Source organism: Bombina bombina, chromosome 6 (genome assembly GCF_027579735.1).
Source record: "Bombina bombina isolate aBomBom1 chromosome 6, aBomBom1.pri, whole genome shotgun sequence".
NCBI lineage: Eukaryota > Metazoa > Chordata > Amphibia > Anura > Bombinatoridae > Bombina > Bombina bombina.
Window position 1 is genome coordinate 36,739,863 of NC_069504.1, and position 27,765 is coordinate 36,767,627.

Below are 27,765 nucleotides of genomic sequence, written 5' to 3' on the forward strand. Positions count from 1 at the left end.
TCACTGTGGACTAGGGTAGTCTACCCCGATGTTCAAGTCAGGATGTCATTCATGTTGTTTATACAGATATTCTCTTTAACTTGTTATTTGTTATATACTATTCAAAACTGTTGTTGTATGCTTCTTGTATACTTTGTTACTTGTTGTATTCAAATGAAAAAAACGTATGCCTTGTCATTTGAAAAGGGGGAAGATGTGATGAGAGTGGGAAGTGACGTTACCGGATGGGGGTTTAGGTCCGTTTGTCTGTGTCGCAGTTACTTAGTGAGATCAATGCTACCAGATGTATATTTCCATGCTCTTTAACAAAATAGTGTTGTACCCTCTTTGCTGTGCCCTGTATCTCATGACACTATTGATTGCCATATCTATTTAAAGGGACAGAACGGTTACTACTCGTGATGCTATTCTTACTCCTGTGCCTGCAACTCTCTTCAAAGTCATTCTCTTGTTTTAATCCATTACAGGTGCCTTTTGATCATACTGTGTGTCCCCATCTTGGAGCTTGCGTATTCTTGTACTCTCTGATACAGACAAATTTGAGGTTTTGACACAGAGTCTAAAATTTCCATAACATATATGAAAGAAAATAGAGCAATGCAGCCGCTGCAAACATTTAACACTTACTCTGTATCATCCGCCCTAACTTGACCTGCACAACGCAGCTGTCAAATAGCCGTCATCACTGATCTACGAATACGCAAAGCCACCGTCATATAGTGCAAGAATTCCACAGCTCCAAGATGGCGGCGCCCAGTATGAAGATGCAGAGCTTCACCAACTGGCACCAGTAAAGGGTTAAAATTAAAGAACAACTTTTAAGAGAGCTGTAGACACTGGAGGGAAAAAAACATGGTGGCTAGTAATCATGGTATTGTGCCAGTTTATAAGGTATCACCATTGCCATTTGTATTACAGATAGCAGGGACAGAACCAGGAAATGTTACATAAATGACTTTCATGTTGCACATTAAAATATTGAAACTATACACAGGGGCCATTTATAAGTGTATACAACAGGAAATGCTAATAAACATAATTTAAAGAAAATGAAAAAGATAAAGAAGCAACACCCAGAGGCTATTTAAACCTTATGACAATGCCGTGAGGAATGACGGTTGTAATAGTCGTTTGTGAAGTGATTGTGTTAGATGTTAACAGAGTACGGACTACATATCCCATAGTTCTATAACGACAAAAGCTGAAATGTTAGTGAATGCTGGGATTTGTAGTTAAAAAATGCATCCTTCCAGGGACGCGAAGAGGGTGTGTACTACGGTTCCCATGACGCAGCGCGGTAGGGGTGTGACGTGCAGCGGGGGCGTGCCCGAGGTGCCGGCAGCGTGGTAGTGTTTGTGTGCATCAGTAGAGGGTGAACCAAACCTCAGCGCCCCGGATCGTTGCTTCTCTGCCCCGCTATGTCCGTGCAGCTTGTCACCGCCAAGATGGCAGACGTGGAGCTCAAGGAGAACGCCAAGGAGAACCCTGCTGAGGCCCCGCAGATACTGCCTGTGTCACCCGCAGAGCCTAGTCCTGCGCTCAGCCAGCCGCTCAAAGGAGCCCCGGCCTCGGCTCTCAAGCGGAGCGACCCGACCCAGCGCCCACGGGAAACAGGAGAGAATGCGGTGAGCCCGGAGGGGGCGATAAGCGAGGCTCCGCGCACAGTCAAGAAGGTAATGTGGCCCCGATCCCGAGCTGTGTGTCATTGTCATCTTGTCTTATGCGTCTTGTCATTGTCACCGGCATATTAACCCGGTGTTACTATATTACTTCTGTGTCATTGCATTATGTCCTTTACAGCAGAGAGGCAATGTAGGTTATAGCTCCACTCCTGTGTGTGTCGTTGTATCACATATACACTGTCATTGTCATCATGTCACCTGTACATCACCCTGTGTTATTGTATTTCTCCTGTGTTGTATTATGTCCTTTACTGTTGTGATCAGCAGGGAAGCAATGTAGGTTATACACTCCTGTGTGTGTCGTTACCATTATATCATATGTACACTGTGTCATTGTCATTATGTCACCAGTAAATTACCTTGTGTTATTGTATTATGTCCTTTACAGTTTTTATAAGCAGGGAGGTAAAATATCCTCAGTCCTGTGTGTGTCGATGTCATTATATCACATGTACACTGTGTGTTATTGTCATTATGTCACCAGTACATTACCCTGTGTTATTGTATTATGTCCTTTACTGTTGTGATCAGCAGGGAAGCAATGTAGGGTATAGCTCCACTCCTGTGTATCGTTGTCATTATGTCACTAGTACATTACCCTGTGTTATTGTATTATGTCCTTTACAGTTTTTATAAGCAGGGAGGTAAAATAGCCTCAGTCCTGTGTGTGTCTTTGTCATATCACATGTAAACAGTGTCATTGTCGTCATGTCTTATGTATCATGTCACCTGTACATTACCCTGCGTTATATTATGGCCTTTACAGTTGTGATCAGCAAGGAGGTAGCCTCACTCCTGTGTGTGTCATTGTATCACATGTACACTGTCATTGTCGTCATGTCTTATGTATCATGTTACTGGTGCGCCACCCCTGTGCTATTGTATTACTTCTGTGTTATTGTATTATGTCCTTTACAGTTGTGATAAGCAGTGAGGCAATGTAAGTCATAGCCTCACTCCTGTATGTGTCATTATCATAATATCACATGTACACTGTCATTGTCGTCATGTCTTATCCATCGTGTCATGGTCATCATGTCCAGTGCCTTACTTATTTTGTCACTCATGTCTTAATCATTTGTGATGGCAGGGTTATAATAGTTCTCCTATGTGTGTGTCATTGTATTACACGTATACTGTGTCATTTTCATCGTATCACACGTACACTGTGTCAGTGTCATTATAGTTTATGTAGTTTGATGGGTATTTATGGTAATACAGGTTTCTGTCATATCATGTGGGTTATACCTGGTTACCTTAAACGGATATGAAACTCAAATGATTTCTTTCATGATTCAGATAGAAACACAGAAGATGGGCATGGGAGGTAAATGAATCCAAAAGTTTATTTAGTAGTCACCAAACATGGATATAAAATGAGGAAAAACCATACCAATCTTACGCGTTTCGGCTGTGTTTCGCCTTACTCATAGACTGAACGATTCAGATAGAGCATGCAATTTTATGGAACTTTCTAATTTACTCCTATTATCACATTTTCTTCATTCTCTTGGTATCTTTATTTGAAAAGCAGGAATGGAAGCCTAGGAGCTGCACCATTTTAGGTTCAGCACACTGGGTAAGACTGCATTTAGCCACCAATCGGAAAGCGCTACCCAGATTTTGTACAAGTGCATGTTAAAAAGCGTGCACTCCAAATCCCCAACACTCAAAGTGCAAACAAAATCAGGCTTGACAGCACTATCGTTCATGACCTTTATTCACATGCATAGAAACCTAATGTGCCAGTTCTATAACTTCGTTTTATAACCTAGACTCCATATCTAGTGTGTCAGTATCACTGACTGCACTGTAATATAGGGGTGCCAGTGATTTTTGTAAAGCATACTGTCCTCCGATGCACAATACTGTGCTAAGGACAGAAGAGAAGCACTACGACCCCAGTGCCATATATATTGCGTTATACAATGTAGTAGATTGGGAGGAAGTGGTTCTAAATGACTTAGTGCTATTGTATTTTACACACATTGGGCCATCATGTTGGTGTCACAGGTATGTGGTCAGGGGCAGGATGACATCAATGTGTACGTTGTCAGGGACATTGAACCTTATAGATATTTGTCAGATGTTTGTCATGTAGTTTAAAGAATGGTATTAAAAAACTTAGTGTGTGTGTTGTATATTAGAGATGCGCATTCAGATCTTTTGTGAGAATCCGAATGTGGAATGAAGCAGTAGCTCGAACCCTGTGAATATTTTCATAGCCGGATTGATCCCCACTCTAAGATCTGGACTTGCAGAGATGTTCGAGTTGGGGATCTTTTACAGGAATCAATTCGGCTACGAAAATATCCAAAGGACATGCTGCTGCTTACTTCCTCATTCGGATCCTCTTGAATGGTTCGAATGCGCATCCCTAATTGTATGTATGTATGTTAGAGATATATAAAATCTATCGGCCCCGTCTTCAGACTGCATGCATACATACATACATACATACATACATACAGACTACATACATACATACATACATTCCTATGTAGTCTGAAGATGGGGTTGACAGCCCCGAAACGTCACTTACTTGATGAAATGTATTATGCATAAAAGACCCAGTGAGTGCTTCCTTGTATGCTGCTCTGGATTATCTTATTGAATGCACCCTGAGCGGCTGACTATTGTGAAGTGAGTGCAGAGCCTCTACCAACTGTTCTAATAAAAATATATATATCTATATCCTGTCAGAATTTATGATTTCTTGGCCATTTTTCAGAGAATATGAATGATAACACAAACACCTTTCTTTCACTCATGGTTAGTGTTTGGCTGAAGCCATTTATTATCAACTATGTTTACTCTTTTTATATCATAATGACAACAGAAACTACCCAAATGATCAAAAGTTTACATACCCTGGTGATTTTGGCCTGATAACATGCACACAAGTTGACACAAAGGGGTTTGAATGGTTATTAAAGGTAACCATCCTCACTTGTGATATGTTTGCTTGTAATTAGTGTGTGTGTATAAAAGGTCAATGAGTTTCTGGACTCCTGACAGACCCTTGCATCTTTCATCCAGTGCTGCACTGACGATTCTGGATTCTGAGTCATGGGGAAAGCAAAAGAATTGTCAAAGGATCTGCGGGAAAAGGTAGTTGAACTGTATAAAACACTAAAGGGATATAAAAAGATATTCAAGGAATTGAGAATGCAAATCAGCAGTGTTCAAACTCTAATCAAGAAGTGGAAAATGAGGCGTTCTGTTTGATAACATACTGCATTCATCTCTCCATCAATTCTGACCAAATTTCTAGTGCCTTTGTAACTCACACATCCCCAAACATCAGCGATCCACCTCCGTGTTTCACAGTAGGAATGGTGTACTTTTCATCATAGGCCTGGTTGACTCCTCTCCAAATGTGTTTATGGTTGTGACCAAAAAGCTCAATTTTGGTCTCATCACTCCAAATGACTTTGTCCCAGAAGGTTTGAGGATTGTCTCTGTGCTGTTTGGCGTATTGTAAGCGGGATACTTTGTGTCATTTGCGTAGTAATGGCTTTTTTTCTGGCAACTCGACCATGCAGCCCATCTTTCTTAAAGTCCCTCCTTATTGTGCATCTTGAAACAGCCACACCACATGTCCTGTATTTCGCCTGAAGTTATTTGTGGGTTTGTCTTTGCATCCCGAACAATTTTCCTGGCAGTTGTGGCTGAAATTTTAGTTGGTCTACCTGACCGTGGTTTGGTTTCAACAGAACCCCTCATTTTCCAATTCTTTATTAGAGTTTGCACACTGCTGATTTGCATTCTCAATTCTTTGGATATCTTTTTATATCCCTTTTCTGTTTTATACAGTTCAACTACCTTTTCCTGCAGATCCTTTGACAATTATTTTACTCAGACTCAGAATCCAGAATCTTCAGTGCAGCACTGGAAGAAAGATGCAAGGGTCTGTCAGGAGTCCAGAAACTCATTGACCTTTTATACACACACACGAATTACAAGCAAACAGATCACAGGTGAGGATGGTTACCTTTTAATAGCCATTCAAACCCCTTTGTGTCAACTAGTGTGCATGTTATCAGGCCAAAATCACCAGGGTATGTAAACTTTTGATCAGGGTCATTTGGGTAGTTTCTGTTGTCATTATGATTTAAAAAGAGTAAACACAGTTGATAATAAATGGCTTCAGCCAAACACTAACCATGAGTGAAAGAAAAGTGTTTGTGTTATCATTCATATTCTCTGAAAAATGGCCAAGAAATCATCAATTCTGCCAGGGTATGTAAACTTATGAGCACAACTGTGTGTATGTATGTAATATAATAAAAAAAAAAAATAATAAAAAATAAATAAAAAATAAATAAAATATATATATATATATATATATATATATATATATATATATATATATATATATATATACACACGCACACACTTTTGTTTCTTGAAAAAGCTTAATTTAAAGCTATTTGAGTTTGAAACAAACAAGAAGTGTAATTATCCTGCTGGGCAGTTGGAGAGAAGCTCATTGGCTAATAGAGAAGACTCCCACAACTCTTTTGGTGGAAAGTTACAGGTTGCTTAAAGGGACACTGAACCCAATTTCTTTTTCGTTCGTGATTCAGGTAGAGCATGCAATGTTAACCAACTTTCTAATTTACTCTTATCAATTTTTCTTCGTTCTCTTACTGTCTTTATTTGAAAAAGACAGCTAAGCGCTTTTTTTTTTTTTGTTGTTGTTCATAACTCTGGACAGCACTTTTATTGGTAGATGAATTTATCCACCAATCAGCAAGAACAACCCAGGTTGTTCACCAAAAATGGGCCGGCATCTAAACTTACATTCTTGCATTTCAAATAAAGATACCAAGAGAATGAAGACAATTTGATAATAGGAGTAAATTAGAAAGTTGCTTAAAATGTCATGCTCTATCTGAATCGTGAAAGAAACAATTTGGGTTCAGTGACCCTTTAAGAACAATAAAATTCCTTTTTAGAGGCAACACAGAAACAAGTAACCAGTGTAGGCATGTAACGCGGGCTTTTGTCTTATAACATGCAGGGAGATAATGTGACTTGGACCGTTTATGTACCTGTTAAACATTCTAATGGGAAAAAAAAGTAATGTCAACCCTGATCTCATGATTTCTATAGGCTGAACGCACTGTCACAGATCAAGTAATGTGACCCAGGACTTCTTAGTGGCATTACATGATACGTTACCCTTGTGCCTATTGTATGTAGGCCACATTACTTCCTGCCTGTTTGCGATAGTAACATTATATATGTCATATCTGGGACCTCAGTATCTTCCTGTCTAAGCACTTTACTGAGGATATAAAAACGTAATTAATAAGCGCTAATACCAACATCAAACTGTTACAGGTGCAGATCTAACAATACTCTAAAAAAGATCTATAAAAAAAAAATTAGTCTAAAACATGCAATTAAAAGCTCAATTCATATGAAACAAAAATGTATTTAAAAAATTAACAATTGATCAATTCATATAGCAGCAATGTTTGAACAATAAATACTTAGTCCATAGTATTTGATGCTTCTGTGTTGAATTTTTTACAGTGCATGCGCAATAAATTGTCAGGCTTCGATTAGGAGCGCGCTCCTGTGTCATGCTAGTTTTTCCTCATTTTTCAGAGGAAGTAACGCTTGTACGTCATCAGCCTAGTTTGCGCGTTGGAGATAGATATCGCCGAGAATTGCATGCGCAGTAGAGTTAGGAATCTGTGATTCGTGAATGCGCAATAAAAACGTTCATTGTGTGCGCATTTGAGCTATGCATAGAGCGGATGGGACCGCTCTATACGCCAACACACACAAATCGAGGAAGTAGCGGATGAGCGGAGTTAGTGTGGTAACGGTAGGAAAATATATATATTAAAAATTGAGAAATAATAATTCATTGAAAAAATAAATAATTTGCGATCTTTTAATAAATTAAGATTAAAGAATAGATATGTGTTCAAAAGGGACTAACTTTACCTTCACTTTAAATCGAATGTTACATTCAAAATTTCGAATGTTGCTATTTGATCCAATTAAGAACATTCGAAAATGAAACGAACATTCAAAAAACTGAAATAACATAAGATTACTGAATTTTAATGGATTTTAATTCTTAACATTTGATTTTCCAAATCGAATGTCCTCAGGACTATTTGTTCTACCAAACAAATTACACTTTCAGTTCATTCGCCCATCCTTACCCTGGACTTTTTTAGTGGGTGCACCAACTGGCTGATTGTATTTACCACCTGGTGCTCTTGCTTTATATCGCTCGCTCTTTCCTCTCGTGGGAGCAGTGTAATACTTTGTAATATAACAACATTCTCAGCTATCCAAAACACAAGTAAATTGCATAATATAACAAATCTAATTTTAATGATAATTTTATGCAATAAAAAATGTAGACAGAGAGAGAAATAAAAAAATTCAATAAAATGTGAATAATTAGAGAGAGGATAAAGTGGCAAGCTCCTAGATTATGAACACATTTGTCCCTAACATATCAGTCTGAGCATTTTGTTATATGAGCTATTTGTAAACGATTTAATACACTCCAGGTAAAATGGGTCACTGGGGAGAACATTTTATGGTGCACTGTCCCTTTTTATGTCTCTTTGATATATAAATATATCCTGCCAGAGTTCAGTGATGCAATATGAGCCTAAACTATAAATACATGTAGCAGCCGACCCAAAAACTGTACAGCCGGAAAATTGGGTGTCAGAATCTATATGCAATATTTTAGTGAACTATTAATAGACTTGTGACGGTTATTTTTCAAGTTCACAAACTGGTAAAATACATTGTTCACCCCAAGACTTATTTAATGGACACACCCACCTGGCTGATTTATATTAAAGGGACACTGAACCTAAAGGTTTTTATTTCATGATTCAGATAGAGCAACAACTTTCTAATTTACTCCTATTATCACATTTTCTTCATTCTCTTGATATCTTTATTTGAAAAGCAAGAATGTAAGTTTAGATGCCGGCCCATTCTTGGTGAACAACTTGGGTTGTTCTTGCTGATTGGTGGATAAATTCACCCACCAATAAACAAGTGCTGTCCAGAGTGCTGAACCAAAAAATAGATAAGATGCCTTATTTATCAAATAAAGATAGCAAGAGAATGAAGAAAATTTGATAATAGAAGTAAATTAGAAAGTTGCTTAAACTTGCATGCTCTCTGAATCACAAAAGAAAAAATTTGGGTTCAGTGTCCCTTTAAGCTAGTTTGTTCCCCAAATTATCATTAACCCTTTGAGTGCTAAGCTGAATTTAATATTTGTCTGTTTTTTTACTATTTTCCAAAAACTTTTTTTTTTAACTTTTTTTTATTTTTCCCCCCAGATCCCCAAGACTTATACCATTGGAAAGGTTAGGTGATTACCTTTCCAATGGTGTGTCTTGGGGGTCTGTAGCTGCTTAGATCCCTGAGATACAGGTTTCTAAGCAGCATGTCCCCTTTACCTATACTTTGTATTAACAATTTTAAATAAAGTTGCACGGTGCGCATGACATCACTGCACGTAACAGAAAGCCCTGGTGATGCATGTCACTATGCAGGCCCGATCGCCGGGGTAGGAGCTGATGGGGGCCCCCAGATTGCAGAAAAGGTAGTTGAGTGCTAATGACGGCTCTGAGCCGTCATTAGCACTCAAGGGGTTAAATCAATTTGTTAAATTATTTTAAAGGGACAGTCAAAACCAGAATTTTTGTTGTTTTAAAAGATAGATAATCCCTTTAATTACCAGTTCCCCAGTTTTGCATAACCAACAGAGTTATAATTATACACGTTTTACCTCTGTAATTACCTTGTATCTAAGCCTCAGCAGACTGCCTCCTTATTTCAGTTCTTTTGACATGCTTGCCTTTTAGCCAATCGGCGCTGTCTCCATGGTAAATTCGCGTGCATGAGCTCAATGTTATCTATATGAAACACATGAACTAATGCCCTCTAGTGGTGAAAAACTAGCAAATTGCATTAGAGGCGGCCTTCAAGGTCTAAGAAATTAGCATATGAACCTCCTAGGTTTAGCTTTCAACTAAGAATACCAAGAGAACAATGCAAAATTGGTTATAAAAGTAAATTGAAAAGTGTTTAAAATTACATGCCCTATTTGAAACATGAAAGTTTTTTTTTTTTGGACTTGACTGTCCCTTTTAACGTGCTTTTCATAGCTTAACCTCTAGACCCCATTAGGCGTTTCATGCCGTCCTAACAGTGCTGGGCTTTAACCCCGTTAGGATGGCATGGAACGCCCTTCCTTACATGGCATCCTGCAGTCTCCCACTTTGACGCAATCAAGAATCAGACTAGGGGTGTGCCTCGCAGTGTAGGCAGTCCCCCATGATCCAATCCCGGCCTTGAAATCACATGACTTGATTTGTTTTAAGCAAGTGTTTACAACCTTTTGATGGTGGCACAAAGGGGTTAAGTAACATTTATAAATAACAGAAAATGTTATATTTTACACTGCACCCCCTGGTTACTTCATAATCCTACCCGACTGGCAAAATGTTCAGTGAGAACACTGCAATATTCATATAAATCCATCTGACTTACAGTAGGTCATATGGAAATGTATTGTTTTTGTTTCCTTGCCATAAAGGCCAAATTCACATACACATTTGCATATTCATGAAATTCAGGACAACCGAGGGGTACAGTGACTGCATTAACACTCTAATGCTTTTCACATTCTGGTAGAGGTTTTGCACAACACTTAGCTTCTGAGAAGGTATCACAGGTCATCTTATCTCACTGGAATATAATCATCAGGTCTCATGCACAAGAAAAGTATAATCAAACCTGTGATCATTTAAAAAAATAAAAAAATGCATCTTTAATACAGGGCTAGACAAACCCAGGAGCCAGGCTCCTAACCTTTTGGCTTATTCTCCATATATCTATATACAAATACCACTGCCTGACTCCTAAATATTAAACAGATTTGTTGACTCCTGCTTTAAAGAGTTAAAGGGCTATTGTTATCAAAGCCCTACATGCTCTAATTTGCATGTCATTTTAAGACTAGCGATCCTGTATCCCTGTTTTTAACCCTTGCAAAGAGGTTAATCACATAGTATATGTACCGCTGCGTGTCCAGAGTGGTGCTTCTACTATGTGTTTAACCCCTTTGCATGTCATTTTTCAACTATAATGGTCCTTCAACATGCACCCTCCTAAGAATATCTAGATCTACTATGAAAACGGTAGGGTGAAATACTAATTCCCCACACTTGGATAAGCTGTTTGGTTGTCCAGTCTGGCAAAAGCCTTTGTAAAATAGCGAGTGCAATCACAAAATTGTAAAAGGACAGCTACTCTGATGCATCCACTCCTACTGAGCATGTGCAAGAGTTCCCAGCATGCACATGGCAAACACTGTGATAATAATCATCACTTCTAGGTAGTTGTCTGGAGCAGAAAATGAATGCAGGCATCTAGTGTTCTTGCAAATGGATGACATTCTGACATATAGTGCTCCAGATGTGTGCACGTGCCTGACCTTGCCACCCTGCTTTTCAACAAAAGATACCAAGATAATAGAAATAGATTAGAAAGTTGATTAAAATTACTGCTCTATCTGAGTCATAAAAGATACCTTTTAGGTTTCATGTTCCTTTGAATACATAATTCAGTGCTAATGTCACACTTCAGTAATTTTAAATATTCTTCATGTTGTTGTTTATTAAAGAGATTTAAAATGTAATTTGTCTTCTGGGGAACCACATGCATGTTCATCTGTGCCCACTCCGGCGCTGATCCATACCTTTTTTTTTTTATTTTACCACACTTTACATTGTAAAAGGGTTTGCATAATACTATTAAAGGGCCATAATACCCAAATGTTTAAACACTTGAAAGTGATGCAGCATAGCTGTAAAAAGCTGACTAGAAAATATCTCCTGAACATCTCTATGTAAAAAAGAAAGATATTTTACCTCAAAATGTCCTCAGGAGCCACATCCCATTGTAAAGGACTTCTAAGCAGCATTTTAGTGTGTCTGTCCCGGGACAGGCAAGGGAGAGTGAGTCTTGTGATCACTCATCTTATTTCCCTATTCAGTTTAAGGAAGTTTACTATGAAATCTAATGAGAGTTAAAGGAACATTAAACCCAATTTTTTTCTTTCATGATTTAGATAGAGAATACAATTTTAAACAACATTCCAATTTACTTCTATTATCTAATTTGCTTAATTCTTTAGATATCCTTTGTTTAAGAAATAGTAATGCACATGGGTGAGCTAATCTCACGAGTCATCTGTGTGCAGCCACCAATCAGCAGCTTCTGCGCCTCTCTAGATTTGCTTTTCAGCAAAGAATATCGAGAGAATGAAGCAAATTAGATAATAGAAGTAAATTAGTTGTTTAAAATTGCATTCTCTTTCTAAATTATGAAAGAAAAAATGTGGGTTTAATGTCCCTTTTAAGTCAAATCTCATGAAATCACAGTAAAAGAGTTCATAACCTCAGCACTGCTGCTGTTCATTTCTTCATATTTTTTAAAAATGTTTTACCTGCAGCTGGGAGCAGCTGAGTATAACTTTTTAAACAGAACTTACTCTGCTGAGCTGAGGAGATTGTGAGGTAAAATATCTTCCTTTTTTGCATGGAGATGCTCAGGTGATATTTTCCTGTCAGCTTTTTATAGTTATACTGCATCAGTTTCAAGTGATTTAGCATATGAGTATTATGTCCCTTTAAGTTCCCTTTAATATGTAGCATCTCATACCACTGCGGTATTGGCGCCTTTATTTTAGGTAACATTAATAGGCCCTCTGTTTCTGTCGGTCCATCACTTGCGGATGAGTCCTTATAACTGTGAAATTGTAAACCCAAGGACTGGATTGTAGTTAATGTCATTCATAAGCTTCTTCCCTTGCAAGGAGTCCCCAGCTACTGCTGATGGTGATATGACACGTGACCAGCACAGATGTGTATAGGAAGCGAATGTACTTGTGTTCTACGGATGTGATCTGCATGTAATTTTGTCTCTGCGTACAGAACTAGCATCTTATTTGCTGTAGCTTCTCCATGCCCAGCGATGTCATTTTTTTAAGCCTCGTGGGGTGACCAATGCTGCCTCCCCTACTAGATGGGGTTTTGCCTTGCCTGCTTCCATAGGACACTCAGAGGACGCACAGAGGACGTTTCTGTGATCCTGAGGCTGAGGGGAGAAGTGTATCTCGGGAATTGCGGGTGTTAGAATGTGTTTAGTAACCCTGTAAAATAGTGTTTGGGGTGATGCTGAACCAGCACAATGATATATACACAGGATTTCTGAATCAAAATACTGGCAACAGATTTTAACTCTTTGGCTGCCACACAGTATGTTGACCCCTTCCCTAGGAGATAAGGGGTTAAAAGCATTGTTTTGTCTGGTTACTTGAACATGCAGGCTTGTCATTTTTACAATTCGTTGTGTAAAATATGAGTTATTAAATAGCAATCTATTTCGGCAGAAATGCGTATTCAGCTTGTTTATCTCTCAGATCTGTGCACCTTGTGTGTCGGAACATTGTCATGTGAGCGCTTGAAATTACTTTATTACTATTATAAAAATGTGTGATATAATCATTTATTTTCCAACACCTAATTTAGTAAGAACCCGGGTGGATTGTATTTAAATCGCTACGCAGTGATAGATATTTAAATCATGGTTTTCATTTTTAGAATAAATAACTTTTCAGATTATTTCTCTGGTTATATCAGACCATTACCTATTTGGTTATATATCATTAGATTTGCATAGATAGATCAGTGAAATTAATGACATTTATTGGGAGGTGAACTATCTTCAGTTTAATGGGTTAATCATTCATATTTGATCAACTTTTCACCTGTAATTTATTGGAAGGAGAAAAACAAATGATAGCCTTAATAACAATTTATTTTATTTAATTTAAAGGGACAGTCTGCACCATAAATTGTTGTTTGTTTTAAAAGATAGACAATCCCTTTATTACCTATTCCCTAGTTTTGCATAACCAACACATTTATATAAATACACCTTTTACCTCTGTGCTTATCTTGTATCTAAGCCTCTGCAAACTGCCCCCTTATTTTCTTCTTAAACGGGAAAAGTCCACAGCTGCAATCATTACGTTTGGGAACACAGAACCTGGCCACCAGGAGGAGGCAAAGACACCTCAGCCAAAGGCTTAAATACCTCCCCAACTCCCTTCATCCACCAGTCATTCTTTGCCTCTCGTCACAGGAGGTTGGCAGAGAAGTGTCAGAAGTTTGAGATGGTCTCTTATAGAGGGTAGTACTTTGCAATGGGACTGGAGTTTTAAGTAATCCTATCAGTCTCTCAGTGAGAGCATGGATGACAGTTAGAGTCCGGAGATGCAGGGAGAGTTTTCCTGCGAACCCATCCCGACTCGTAATAACAGCTCCTTGGTAATCAGCGTTGACTAATTTCGCTGCCTACCTTTATTCACTCAAGTCCATGTCAGAAGCGAGGCTACTATCTGTCACACTTGTAGGGCCGTGTTCCTGTTCCACGGCATAGATTCCAGTAAGATAGTTTAATTTTATTTCGATATGTGAATGTAATGTTAACGAAAGAAGGTAGGGTCCCAGTGGGGACTCCTTTTATCTTAATAAGGAATCTTAACGGCCTTATTTCAGTGACGCAATCTCTCGAGATTGTGGGGACTGGCACGGTGCACCTTGTGACGGTTACGTTGTTTCTCACTTCCGTATGCTGACTCTGTGCGACAGAGTCTGGCTCGTGAGTTGTCTGGTTCACAGGAGGTGGTGAGTGCCCCAGCCATTGGGGGGTGTAAAAGGGGTGCCAGTTAGGTTTTGTCATTCTTGTTATCCTAAGATTATGGAGGATTCTGATATGTTACACACGGATGTCTCCGATACGGAGAATGCGTCTTGTGATGAATATGAAATGGCCCGGGTAATCCATGCCCATCAGTTATGTTCCGATCTAGAGTACTCTCTTCTTCCAAAACAGGGAGCTTAGAGTGCGTTGAGCCATCCACCTCCAAGGTTTCCATGTCCCGTGAGGCGATTGCCCCAGACCCTTTCTTGGCTACACAAGCAGGTGTCCTTATGGCCTTTACTCCTCCGGAGGGTGGCTTGTTTCCTTGGCTACACAAGCAGGTGTCCTTATGGCCTTTACTCCTCCGGAGGGTGGCTTGTTTCCTCCAGAGGTTACGGCACGGTTTAGAATGGCCATTTCTATGGCGTTGACTCATTTATATCTCCCAAGTGAAATATTTCTAAGATACTGTCTGTGTTCTGTTAACCAGGGCCTGTCGGCATGCGTTCGCCTGATTCAGTGCGGCCTTCTGGGGAAGCGCTGGCCTCTGAGACTTCAGGGGACCCAACCTTGGTGCAGGGGTCTTGTTAATCCGGCGAGGGATGATTTTGCCTTCTGTTATAGGATGGCACGTCTTCGTGTTCTTTTAAGACATGTTTTGGCAATGTTGGAGGATCCCAGTCCGAGTGGGCCGAGGGATCCGAGGCCTTAGATGCTGAATGGCAAATTGGATGACATTTGGGGATGAAGCCAATCTCCTTTAACATCTGTTTTATTTTTTTTCTTTGTTTCGGTTCCAGTTCTGAGCTTGGGTGAATGGGGCCTTTGATCGGCTGGTCCTGTTGGCGTTTTCATTCACCTTGGCATTTCACCCGATGGATGCTGCCTTCATTTTATTTTCGATCCTGATGGATGTGTTTAATTTGTTTTTTCTTAAGCTCCGGTCTGTTAGATTTTCGTTTTGAGAAGTTCTTCTCTGGAACCGACACTTGCGATTTTGTGGTCGCGTGGCACTTCCTCGGAAGTTGCGCACTTTTTGAATAATAGTTATGTCTTCTAGTTCATTTATCGATCCTTCGGGTCGAATTTTCTTGGACCTGGGGCAGTTCTGGAGTGTCCCAGGCAGGTACTGGTTGGACGCTTTTCTGCTTTTACCTGAGTTCATGTCACCCTCATGGTGCTGATTTATCCTGTTGGATTCTGAAAGTCACTTGGCCGGGCTCGGATCCTATCGTAGTATGAGGCCTACGGTTTAAATGCAACCCCTCTGACTGGAAGGTAGTAAGTACTGATCTAAGGTTTACTGTTTCGGGCTACTCGCCTGGGATACGGATCTGTTTTTTTGTAGACGTCGTCATGGTTCTTCAGGTCCCTGCTCAGAACTGTAATTTCCATTCCTTTGGAGTTGGGAGATGTGAGTGACCTATGTGGTCTGGTGTTCCGAGTGGTGAACTATTTGCAGCTTCACTCGAAGTTCTTATGGATGCTGACTCACTAGCCTATTAAACATTTTCTTACGATGGCGGAGTCTCCTTCCTTCCTGCCTTGGGTGGATCATGTGGTCTGGAAGCGCAGACATGTCCTTCTTCCTCTGCTCAGAGTTGCGTTACTCTAAGAGGTGGTGTGCAGGGGTTCCCTGCCTTCTGTGTGGAGCAGCGAGGCTCCAGCTTTTACCCTGTTCTAGGGGTTTCTTTTGGAAGATCGATCTTACTAGGCTCTCTAGCTGTTGTCTCTTCCATATTATACCCTTGGTCTGACCCCGGTCTCGACGTTAGGATATTTCTGCGTTCTTGTTACGCTCTAGCCTTGGGGCTTAACAGTGAAAGTCGTGGTCGGTTACAGACGGTCACCCTTCTGGGGTCTGGTAGTTGACCATTTATCCTAAATGTTCCATTAGGGCTTCGTGGAGGGTGCCTTATGTCTAACTCTTTGGGATGGCAAGCAAGGTCCAGGATTCTCATTCACCTTCGGGTGTTGGTGATACCTTGCCAGTGGGTGTAACATGTGTTAAGGCTTGTCTACGAGATTTCCTTGCGATCCAAGTGCACTGAATGCTGAATTATTAAACTGTTCAGGAGCTCTATCAGACTCTTGGGTTTGAGGCTATTACTAGATTGCCAAGCCTACGGACTTTGGATGGTGCGCTCCTAATTGTAGGAGGCGGCTTAGGGTTCCTCTGGAAGTTAGATCTTTCGATCAATTCCGTTTTTCGAGGACCCTGGCCTAGGCCCATGTCTCGCCCTAGATGGGTGTGGACGGTTCAGTCTCACCTTTGGTGTTTGTGGTCCTGTGTGCCTCTCTCAGAGGAGGGCGGGGCTCTGCTTTTCGTGGGAGATGCCTATCTACCTGTGGCTTAGGCTCTAGGTCTTTGACGGGTCCCTACTGGTCTGCTGGTGCATTGGATGTTCCTGTAGACTCCAGGTGTCTTTCAACTGGGTTGGCGATATATTGCTGAGTGGTCTCGCCTCTATGGTAGGGTGGTTTTCCGTTTGTTCCCCTTCTCTTCTAGAGCGGGGGTTGGGTTCTCCTGATTGTGTCCCTCGATGGCTTAGTTGGAAACTGTTTCCTGAATGCTGAAGGTCAAGAGTTCAAATCCAGCTATGGCTATGTACATAATGCAATTCCTACAAATATCATTGCCTAAAGCAGCTTGATATGGTGACCTATAGGTCCTTTGTTTTTCTTTTCTTGTAAGGGTTTTTCCCTTCTCGCGTTTTCAGAATCCTGGAAGGGGAGATGCGATGTAGTGATTGGTTCCACCGTTCCTGCAGTGGGAGGCTGAGGGTTTGAACCCTATTGGGGCTCCTGTTACATGATGGATTCTGATATAAAGATGTTGGGGGTCTGAGGGCCCTCTTCCCTTGGGAAGTGTTCTATTTTTGGGGGCAGACAGCAGTATAGGGGGTCTCGTACCCATGCACAATGCCTATCCTGAATCGCGGTAGCATGCTGTTTGTAGTAGCGCTCAGAGGTCTTCACGGGGGCTTTATTACTCACTGACCCTTCCTTTCTCTTCCAGAGGTCTGGGACTCTGTTTTCGGTCTTGACTAGCCTTTGGGCTAGGACCATTACCCTGAAGGGAAGCTCAGGGATTGGTTATTTATGAATTGTTGACCATTTTCTTTCAGAGTCGGTCCTCCCCTTTTGCGGGAGAACTTTTTGATGTTGTCCTCTCTACTGGCGTCTGGTACTGGTAGGGGACGCTCATGGAGCCCGGTATACGGAGGGCTGTGAGCATTTGGAAGGTTAGCAGTTTAAATCCAGCCACAGCTATTGCACTTTGAGTGTGTGCTAGCAGGCTTTAAAACGCTGTTCGGTGGTTTGGGTTTCGCAATGGTCGAGTCGGCTTCCTACCTGGAAGCTGGTTATTGAGAGTTCCTGTTCAGACGGTTTGGGTTCTCTTGGAGCGCTCTTTCCTAACTCCTGGGATGTTTGGCTGAAGCCATTCATTATCAATCAACTGTGTTTACTCTTTTTAAATCCTAATGACAACAGAAACTACCCAAATGACCCTGATCAAAAGTTTACATACCCTGGTGATTTTGGCCTGATAACATGCACACAAGGTGACACAAGGGGGTTTAATGGCTATTAAAGGTAACCATCCTCACCTGTGATCTGTTTGGTTGTAATGTGTGTGTGTGTGTGTGTGTATAAAAGGTCAATGAGTTTCTGGACTCCTGACAGACCCTTGCATTTTTCATCCAGTGCTGCACAGACGATTCTGGATTCTGAGTCATGGGGAAAGAAAAAGAACTGTCAAAGGATCTGCGGGAAAAGGTAGTTGAACTGTATAAAACAGGAAAGGGATATAAAAAGATATCCAAGGAATTGAGAATGCAAATTAGCAGTGTTCAAACTCTAATCAAGAAGTGGAAAATGAGGGGTTCTGTTGAAACCAAACCACGGTCAGGTAGACCAACTAAAATTTCAGCCACAACTGCCAGGAAAATTGTTCGGGATGCAAAGACAAACCCACAAATAACTTCAGGTGAAATACAGGACATGTGGTGTAACTGTTTCAAGATGCACAATAAGGAGGCACTTGAAGAAAGATGGGCTGCATGGTCGAGTCGCCAGAAGAAAGCCATTACTACGCAAATGCCACAAAGTATCCCGCTTACAATACGCCAAACAGCACAGAGACAAGCCTCAAACATTCTGGCACAAAGTCATTTGGAGTGATGAGACCAAAATTGAGCTTCTTGGCCACAACCATAAACGCTACATTTGGAGAGGAGTCAACAAGGCCTATGATGAAAGGTACACCATTCCTACTGTGAAACATGGAGGTGGATCGTTGATGTTTTGGGATGTGTGAGCTACAAAGGCACAGGAAACTTGGTCAGAATTGATGGCAAGATGAATGCAGTATGTTATCAAACAGAACTCCTCATTTTCCACTTCTTGATTAGAGTTTGAACACTGCTAATTTGCATTCTCAATTCCTTGGATATCTTTTTATATCCCTTTCCTGTTTTATACAGTTCAACTACCTTTTTTTCCCACAGATCCTTTGACAATTCTTTTTCTTTCCCCATGACTCGGAATCCAGAAACGTCAGTGCAGCACTGGATGAAAGATGCAAGGGTCTGTCAGGAGTCCAGAAACTCATTGACCTTTTATACACACACTAATTACAAGCAAACAGATCACAGGTGAGGATTGTTACCTTTTAATAGTCATTCAAAACCCTTTGTGTCAAATTGTGTGCGTGTTATCAGGCCAAAATCACCAGGGTATGTAAACTTTTGATCAGGGTCATTTGGGTAGTTTCTGTGATTTAAAGAGTAAACACAGTTGATTGATAATAAATGGCTTCAGCCAAACACTAACCATGAGTGAAAGAAAAGTTTTTGTGTCATCATTCATATTCTCTGAAAAATGGCCAAGAAATCATAAATTCTGCCAGGGTATGTAAACTTATGAGCAACTGTATTTCTTTGAATTGTGGCAGTTTTCTCCATGAACTTATGGAGAGGTGAACCCATGCAGCCTTTTAAAATACTCATCAGTATCTGTGTTTAAAGTGAAGGTAAAATTAGAAGTGCCCAGTTTTTAAAAATCTGTTAAAAAAACAGGGGAACTTTAATTCATCAAAATTTACATTTCACTCGTGCTGTGAAACTACTTACCTTTTAATCTTGACAGCCGCTCCAGCGATTCCCCTGGTCGTGGCAAGCCTCTTCATACGTTAGAAATGACGGATCGGTCATCCTCCAATCACTGCTCTCCCCCCCCCGGGGGAATCGGTGTGTGATTCAACGCTGTGATTGGAGGAAGCCGGATTCCTCATTTTAGACCCGGGAAGAGGATTTGCGATGTGTGGGGGAAGCGATGCAGCGGCTGTCAAGATTAAAAGGTAAGTATTTTCACAGCACAAGTGAAATGTAAATTTTGATGAATTAAAGTGCCCCTATTTTTAATCGTTTTTTTAAAAACCGGGCACTTTATCATTTAAATTTTACCTTCACTTTAAAGGTATAGGGTAGTCAAAAATAATCTTTCATGGCGGGCTTCTGGGCAGCGGTCATCTTACTGGTCGCACTGAGCTTCAAATCCTGAGACCTTCACCACCTTTTCTTCAGTTTGGGCTGAAAACTTGATATTAAGATATCTAATTAGGGGGAGAGGCTTAGTTGAAGACACTCTGACCCAAGAGAGAGGTTTCGTAGCCTAATGCAACAATTTAAGATTGAATGGAAAGGCACATGCTGCTTGGCAAATCAGTGAAAGCGACAGCCACAACCAGACCATGTGCTACCAAGGAATGCAGCCACGCAAGAACCTCTAACCATAGTTGATACCCTTCCAACACAGTGTGTGACAGAGGAGCGGAACAAGCACACTATTAATTTGACCCAGCAATGGACCATCAGGACTTCCAGGAGAGCATGGGAATATCTCCTGATCATAGAGCAGAGGCATCGTTCCTTGCGGCGCAGCGACCGTTCGTGGTGGGTGCGATGTCTACCCCTGCAGCAATTGATGCTCTGGTGGACTATAGCCCATATGGCAACTACTGCACATTGAATCAGCGGGCCTATAGACCCGGGGAGAAAAATAAAAAGTGCGCTAGGAGCAACATCATACGAGGCGAGATATCCCTTTACATAGACTGCCTGCCTGAGACAACCCGGCACTACATTCTACCCTTGTCAGGCTCTTACATGATTAACCTACAAGCAGAGTCCAGATTTGCTGCAGCTTATGAGCTATTGATGCGAACATCAGGAGTAGGTTGACTGCCTTTCAGTTTATCCCTGTGAGACTGTCATAGTTCTTTTTCTTTTTTTCTTTTGTGCGCCTTATCTATTTACATGTTCGGTAGCATGTAAGGATGTGTAAATGACAATCTGAACTATAAGATTGAAATTGTATATATTACTCATAGTTCAGGCCACCAACACATGATATGAACAAACGGCTACTGACTCCTTTCTTTTCTGCCGCAAGTATTTTGTCAAGCCGATGCATATTTAGAATCTCCAACCCTGCTAGGTCTTGGCTTTATATATTTTACTTTAAGAGATAGCCCATGTCTCTATTGTATACATTATGCTTAGAGTACAATATCTACATGAGCAGCTCAAAAGTTCTATAAAACCACCACAACAAGCCAGATAGTACAGTTATATTTTTGGAAGTTTCAGATAAGGGGTTTTGCAAGTACTGTGCATGTGTTTTCTCATGTTGTGGTGGTATACACCATTATCTCAATCTTCACCCGGCTAATATACATTGAAAGGGGTTTGGAATACTAGAGACCATAGAATTATATTGAGACCAATATTATACTCTTCCCCCCCAGTGCTCTATAGCATATGACTGTCAGCTACACATTGGCGGCTACATTCTACATTTGTTCCGTTACCCCCACATCTTAAAAACAGGTCCTTTTGATTTATTTCTATGCTAAATTAAGCTGCTATTAAGTTCTTAGATGTCTGGTATATAAACACTCTGGGATGTAAATCATAGCTTCTGGTTCCAAAGCGAAATAACTTAATATTATTTTTTTTTGAATATTTTTATTGAGGTTTTCAAAACCCATATCATACATTGAAAATTCACTTGTTTCAGGAAGCATGTTACAACAAAATATGAGGCCAACATAAACAATAAGAAATGCTTATTAAACCATAATCTGTATAACGACTGTGTAATAGTTTAGCTCAGCATGAAATACCAGGACTGCTCGAGTTTAACATATCTCTGGCTTATAAGCCCACCATAGCCAAAATGCTCAAGTAATAAACTCGTATCAGTGACTTTGTTTGCTCTGGTAGTCTGTCCCTTGAATTAAATTATAAAAGTGAAACCTCGTGTTTATTTATATTTTCTACTATCTATTCCCATTAGGACAAATATGGACCAATATGGATCTATACGACCAGAAGTATCTTAACATAGGAAGTAGTAGTTAAATAGGAAAGGGATTCTTAATGGCCGCAATGTTAATGTAAATATAAAATAGGTATCTAGGGAGAGTTCGAAGGAGTCTGTGCTCCGCTGTTTAACCAGTAAACAGATTTGAGGGGGGAGGAGGGCGGAGCAACTATTCTGGAAATTATGATCTCAAGGCAGATTGTATATATTTATTCTCATATCAGAAATGTAATTTACAATTGAAACTGTGGCTGCAACCCTGGCAGAAATATAGCACTGTTACTCAGTGAGAGGTATATTTGGCTCCATAACTCTGCTGTGTGAGTTAAAGGGACATTGTACCCAAAATGTTTCTTTTGTGATTCAGATAGAGCATGACATTTTAAGCAACTTTCTAATTTACTCCTATTATCAAATTTTCTTCATTCTCTTGGTATCTTTATTTGAAATGCAAGAATGTAAGTTTAGATGCCGGCCCATTTTTGGTGAACAACCTGAGTTGTCCTTGCTGATTGGTAGATAAATTCATCCACCAATAAAAAAGTGCTGTCCAGAGTACTGAAACCAAAAAAAGCTTAGATGCCTTCTTTTTCAAATAATGATAGCAAGAGAATGAAGAAAAATTGCTAATAGGAGTAAATTAGAAATTTGCTTAAAATTGCATGCTCTTTCTGAATTACAAAAGAAAACATTTGGGTACAGTGTCCCTTTAATGTAAGTGGTCTAAGGGATCAAATTTTAACTGTATACATGGGACAGCTATAGTGAAGTACTCATATGTGATATTTACTAGGCTGCCCCGGCCGCAGGCAGCCCAGCAATGGGGTTAAAAATAAATATGATGCCACTAACCTAGCCCCACTTGTTTCACATATAAAAATTAGTGACATAAGAGATATTATCTATATGAGACTATATCAGAGTATATTTATATGACAGGTCTACAGTCAAACATATCATACCCACATACAATCATCTATTTAAAAAAACTATTATCAAACACCATTTATAGCTATAGAAAAAAGTGAGAGCGTTAAATATTAAAGCATGTCAGAACCTAGTTCTGCGCCAAGTGTTGGCACGTGTACTAAACAAGCGCTTGTCATAGATTATCTAGAAGGCCAATATATCAGACATATTATAGTATATAGCCAACAGTATCTATCCTTCATGAAAACGCTATGCGTGCAATCCAGCAGGATTCTAAGCACCCTTTGTACAGTATTATAGAATGTAATATAGAGAAAGCACATAATAGTATGTTCACGGACCGAAAAGCAAAAATTGCAACTAGATATTGGCGAATGTATGTTTTCAAATGATGCAATAACATAAGGTCAAACATACCAAAATATAAGGGTGCAGCAAGACTATAAAAGCTCAACATTTAGCATACAGTTGGCTGCATTACATTCAGGCTACATATAATACTAAGCTATACCTTCTATGAGGAAACTGTATATGACAACCTGTAAAAGGCCCTATGATTTAAGTGATAATTATCCATCACTATATCTCTAGTGGGTTTGTATAGTTAGAAAAAATTAGTTACATATGAAAATCAATATAAACACATTTAACTGAACCTTAGTACTTTTACAAAAAGAGCCTTGAAACATATTTAGGCATTGCAAAATGACAGGCAACTTTCAACTTATGTTAGATATAATAAGCAATACATGAGTATCCGTTAGACCCATGGAATGGATCAATGTTCTCTAGTTCTCAGAGTAATGACTCGTCATTTGAAGAGTTAATTCTTATAATATGAGGTTCCAGTGCAGTCCAGCGGTAGGGGCAATTCACTGGTAAGATATAAAATAATAGATGCGTCATATTATCCCACACCAATTTTAGTCCATACATACAAGTGGCCACAAGCAATCCATTACTGCTTCCTCTCTGTCCCAGGGATCCAGCGCAACATGCGGCCTATGGCGATCTTGATCAAAATCTAGGTAGAAAGTACCTTGCAAAGGCCCCGCAAATATGAACTGGCCTCCTGTGTCGTTTTTTTCCTAGCACCGAAGGCGCATCATTCCCAAAGTCAGGGGCATATTGTATGGTGTCTAGAGTCAATGTAAAGTCCGGGATCTGGCTCTCAAGGGAACAGTGTGGGTCTCCTGCCAAATATGCTGTGGTAGCAATCCACGGTGTTCTGTTACCGTCAGCTAGCTCACCTCCAGCCAGCGCTATCGAAACTGGGCTTCTCTCGGTCACAGGTCTCCTCTCTGCACCCGTACATATATCTATCATTTGCTGAGGCATAGTCGGGTGGTCGGAATCCCTCTCTGTCAGACTCAGCTGGTTAAGTGAAGTGGCTGCGCTGTCTTGTAATGCTCTCTGCGAGGTAAGATCTGCCCGTACAGACTTGATAGTCTGAACATTACGCTCTTTATACGCTCCGGGTGCTGTCTCCACCGGGTCCGACTGCCCGGCCTTCAAGTAATAACCCTCCTCTGACTGTGATGTCCGAGACGCATGAGCGATCTGCTGCAGCATTGTCGCTTCAAACTTTGTCAGAAGGGCATAAAGTGTTTGTCCAATAGTGCCCATGTTGAAGCAGATAGGCGGAAATAAAATCAGTACAAATTTTACTAGGCTTCAGTTTCCACGTTACTTCCTTAGGCCACACTGCACAAGAAACCTCTCAGTGCCGATTAATTAGCGTTGCAGAACAGAGTGAGAAGAGCATCCTCAGATATGATTTTAGTACTATTGCAATACATCAACTTTCAGCAAAGTGATGAATTAGTCCATGAAATCTGAAATAAAATGAGGAGCTCTAGCAAAACACGTCCTGCCGCTTCAACCTCTAGCTCCGCCCCCCGAAATAACTTAATATTTTATTATTAGACTATGCTATAAGTTATAAGCCCCTCCACAAGGTGGCAGTATTAACCCTTTTAAGGTCTGAGAGGCCTCTAGATAGAGTGGAGATATTGTCATTTTGCTGTTTCTAATCTATATCTACTTTGTTATTACAGTTTTTGTTACAAATACAAAACGAGGATGTTATTTAAGGTTCAAAAGCGGTCTCTCTTTGTTGGAAAAACCCTTCTATAATTTGAATATATATAAAAAAGCCGCCTCGTGTCAGCCAGGAGGGAAAATGAACACTAGGCATTGGATTAATACACTATACCTGTGAGTTTATCATTTAGGAATATACATTGTATGAAAACTTAATAAATATATTTGTATTCCATTACTGTTGTATTGCTTTATATTTCTTGTTTGCCTTATTTCAATCCTCAAATAAAAACTATAAAAAAAAAAACTTTCATGATTCAGATAGAGCAGGCAATTTTAAGCAGCTTTCTAATTTACTCCTATTAGCAATTTTTCTTCGTTCTCGTGGTATCTTTATTTCAATGAAAGCTTAGGAGCCGGCCCATTTTTGGTTTAGAACCTGGGTAGCACTTGCTGATTGGTGGTTACATTTAGACACCAATCAGAAAGCCCTACCAATGTGCTGAATCAAAAATGGTTCGGCTCCTATGTGTTTTTTTTTCTTTGTATGTGAGACCTGCGGGATTGAGTTATACAGCTTCCCCCTGGTGAATGTATTTCGGATAAGTTATTTATTTGGGATGTTTCTATAGAAACCCTGCATTTGGCTGCTGAGATTACAGCCTTCTACACAGAGATTTGTTTGTTTAAAGCTTAAGATGCTGCTAATAATTCTACATATTTACTTAAGCATAAAGTAATATTATGGTCTGTTTTATAACCCCCCTATACTGCAAAGCTCAACCTTTCCCAGGTCTCTGCATCCTTTAAAACTTTTATTAAAGGGACATGAAACCCAATATTTTTTTTCTTTCATGATTTATAAAAAGCATTCAATTTTAAACAACTTTCCAATTTAATTATATTATCTAATTTGTTTAATTCTCTTGATATCCTTTGTTGAAAAGCATATCTAGATAGGCTCAGTACCTGCTGATTGGTTGTTGCACATAGATGCATTGTGTGATTGGCTCACCCATGTGTATTGCTATTTCTTTAGCAAAGATGTCTAAAGAATGAAGCAAATTAATAAATTGTATTCTCTATCTACATCATGAAAGAAAAATGTTGGGTTTCATGTCCCTTTAACCAATTGTTTTGGTGCTTTTGAAATGAGTAATTTGCCTTGTTCACTGTTTGAAACCGGAGGTGATTTCACTGATTTGTGATAGGACCGTTTCTTCATAATTTGTACTTGAAAAAGGTGAACATATTTGTTAGGTTTCCCAATTTTTGAGAGATCTGTATAGTCAGTTAGGTCATGACAATAATATAACTGAGGTGTGTGTGTATTTACAGTCCATACTCCCATCCACCCTTTTAACGTTTTGTAGGTTTGCTGTGGACTAAATGCATTTTCAGTTCAGCTGTCTTGTAGTCACATGATCAGGTAACAACCTACAGTTCTAGGGTTCGTTCTTAGATGGATCGGTCTTTGTTTTGTTTCTAGGTTTCATTCTGGATAGAGATTTATTCACAGCTGTTGGTCTCAGCTATGAAACATTGATCTAAATCAGTCTCCTTCCTCAAATGATTACTTGCTGACCGTTTTGTAGCTTTTTCCTGAGCTGTTCCCTACAAACTGTGTACCCACTACAAGATGGTCAGCCCCACCAGTGAAGATCTTATATCACATCATGTAAAGGAATTGGAATAATCCATAAAGTTTAAAGTTGTACATTTAAAGGGACAGTCTAGTCAAAATGAAACTTTCATGATTCAGATAGGGCATACAACTTTCCAATTTTACTTTTATCATTAAATTTGTTTTGTTCTTATGGTTTTCTTTGTTTAAAGCTAAACCTAGGTAGGCTCCTGTGCTAATTTCTAAGCCGTTGAAGGCTGCCTCTTATCTCAGTGCATTTTACAGTGGTTTACAGCTAGACAGTGCTAGTTCATTTGTGCCATACATATAACATTGTGCTCACTCCCATGGAGTTATTCATCAGTCAGCACTGATTGGCTAAAATGCACTTCTGTCAAAAGAACTGAGATAAGGGGGCAGTTTGCAGAGACTTAGATACAAGGTAATCACAGAGGTAAAATTTATTTGTCTTCTTAATTTTATTGGTTCTAAACAACCTATACAATAATTAGTTGTTAGATGAGAGAGGAAAATATAATATTAAAGGGACATGAAACCCAAATATTTTTCTTTCATGATTCAGATAGAACAGATCATTTTAACCAACTTTCTAATTTACTTCTTTTGTCCAAGTTGCTTAGTTCTCTTGGTATCCTTTACTGAAGTGGGTACCTAGGTAGGCTCAGGAGCTGGGATTTAGCTGCAGATTGGTGGCTGCACATGTGTCTATCATTGGCTTACTCATGTGCTCAGCTAGATCCCAGTAGTGCATTGCTGCTCCTTCAATAAGATAAAAGAATGAAGCAAAATTTATAATAAAAGTAAATTTGAAACGTTTTAAAATTATATGTTCTGCCTAAATTATAAAAGAAAAAAAATCATGTTTCATGTCCTTTTAAAGGGACCTTTATAGTCAACATTTTTCTGTCATCCATATGAACGAGCGGCATATAAACACATAACGTAACACGTGTAACTTATGTTCCCTGTCGTGCACCTTCTATTGATGCTGATCGGCTTGTAGGTAGTTTGTACTAATGTTAAGTATTAGCTATTAATATGCTAATTATGACTGGGTAGTTGAATAAGCACAAGCAGCTATTTCACATAAATAAATCTCTCTCCCCCTCATACCCCCACTGGGAGATTAATCAGAGCTTTTATCTCCTTTTTACATAGTTTTTCTACAGAGAAAACGTTTGTTACTTCCAGTATAGGTAGATACAACAGGCAAGAATAGCTATTTCAAATGACATAGGTAAAGGTAATATTTGCAAACCATTAAATATACTGCAGCAGCTAAAATGGACCATTGGGAAC

The 27,765-nt window shown here is 39.8% G+C and overlaps 1 protein-coding gene across 4 annotated transcripts in view; it reads left to right on the forward strand.

Moving 5' to 3' along the window:
* Window positions 1–1,344: 1,344 nt before the first annotated feature.
* The window catches only part of AHCYL2 (adenosylhomocysteinase like 2), a 272,274-nt gene continuing 245,853 nt past the window's right edge, over window positions 1,345–27,765 (forward strand). For 2 of the 4 annotated variants that reach the window (XM_053716364.1, XM_053716366.1), the window contains exon 1: window positions 1,345–1,673. In XM_053716364.1, the coding sequence (XP_053572339.1) occupies window positions 1,419–1,673 (255 nt within the window). In that variant the 5' untranslated portion in view covers window positions 1,345–1,418. The remainder of the gene's footprint in view (window positions 1,674–27,765) is intronic. The other 2 variants (XM_053716365.1, XM_053716367.1) reach the window with 1 other exon arrangement.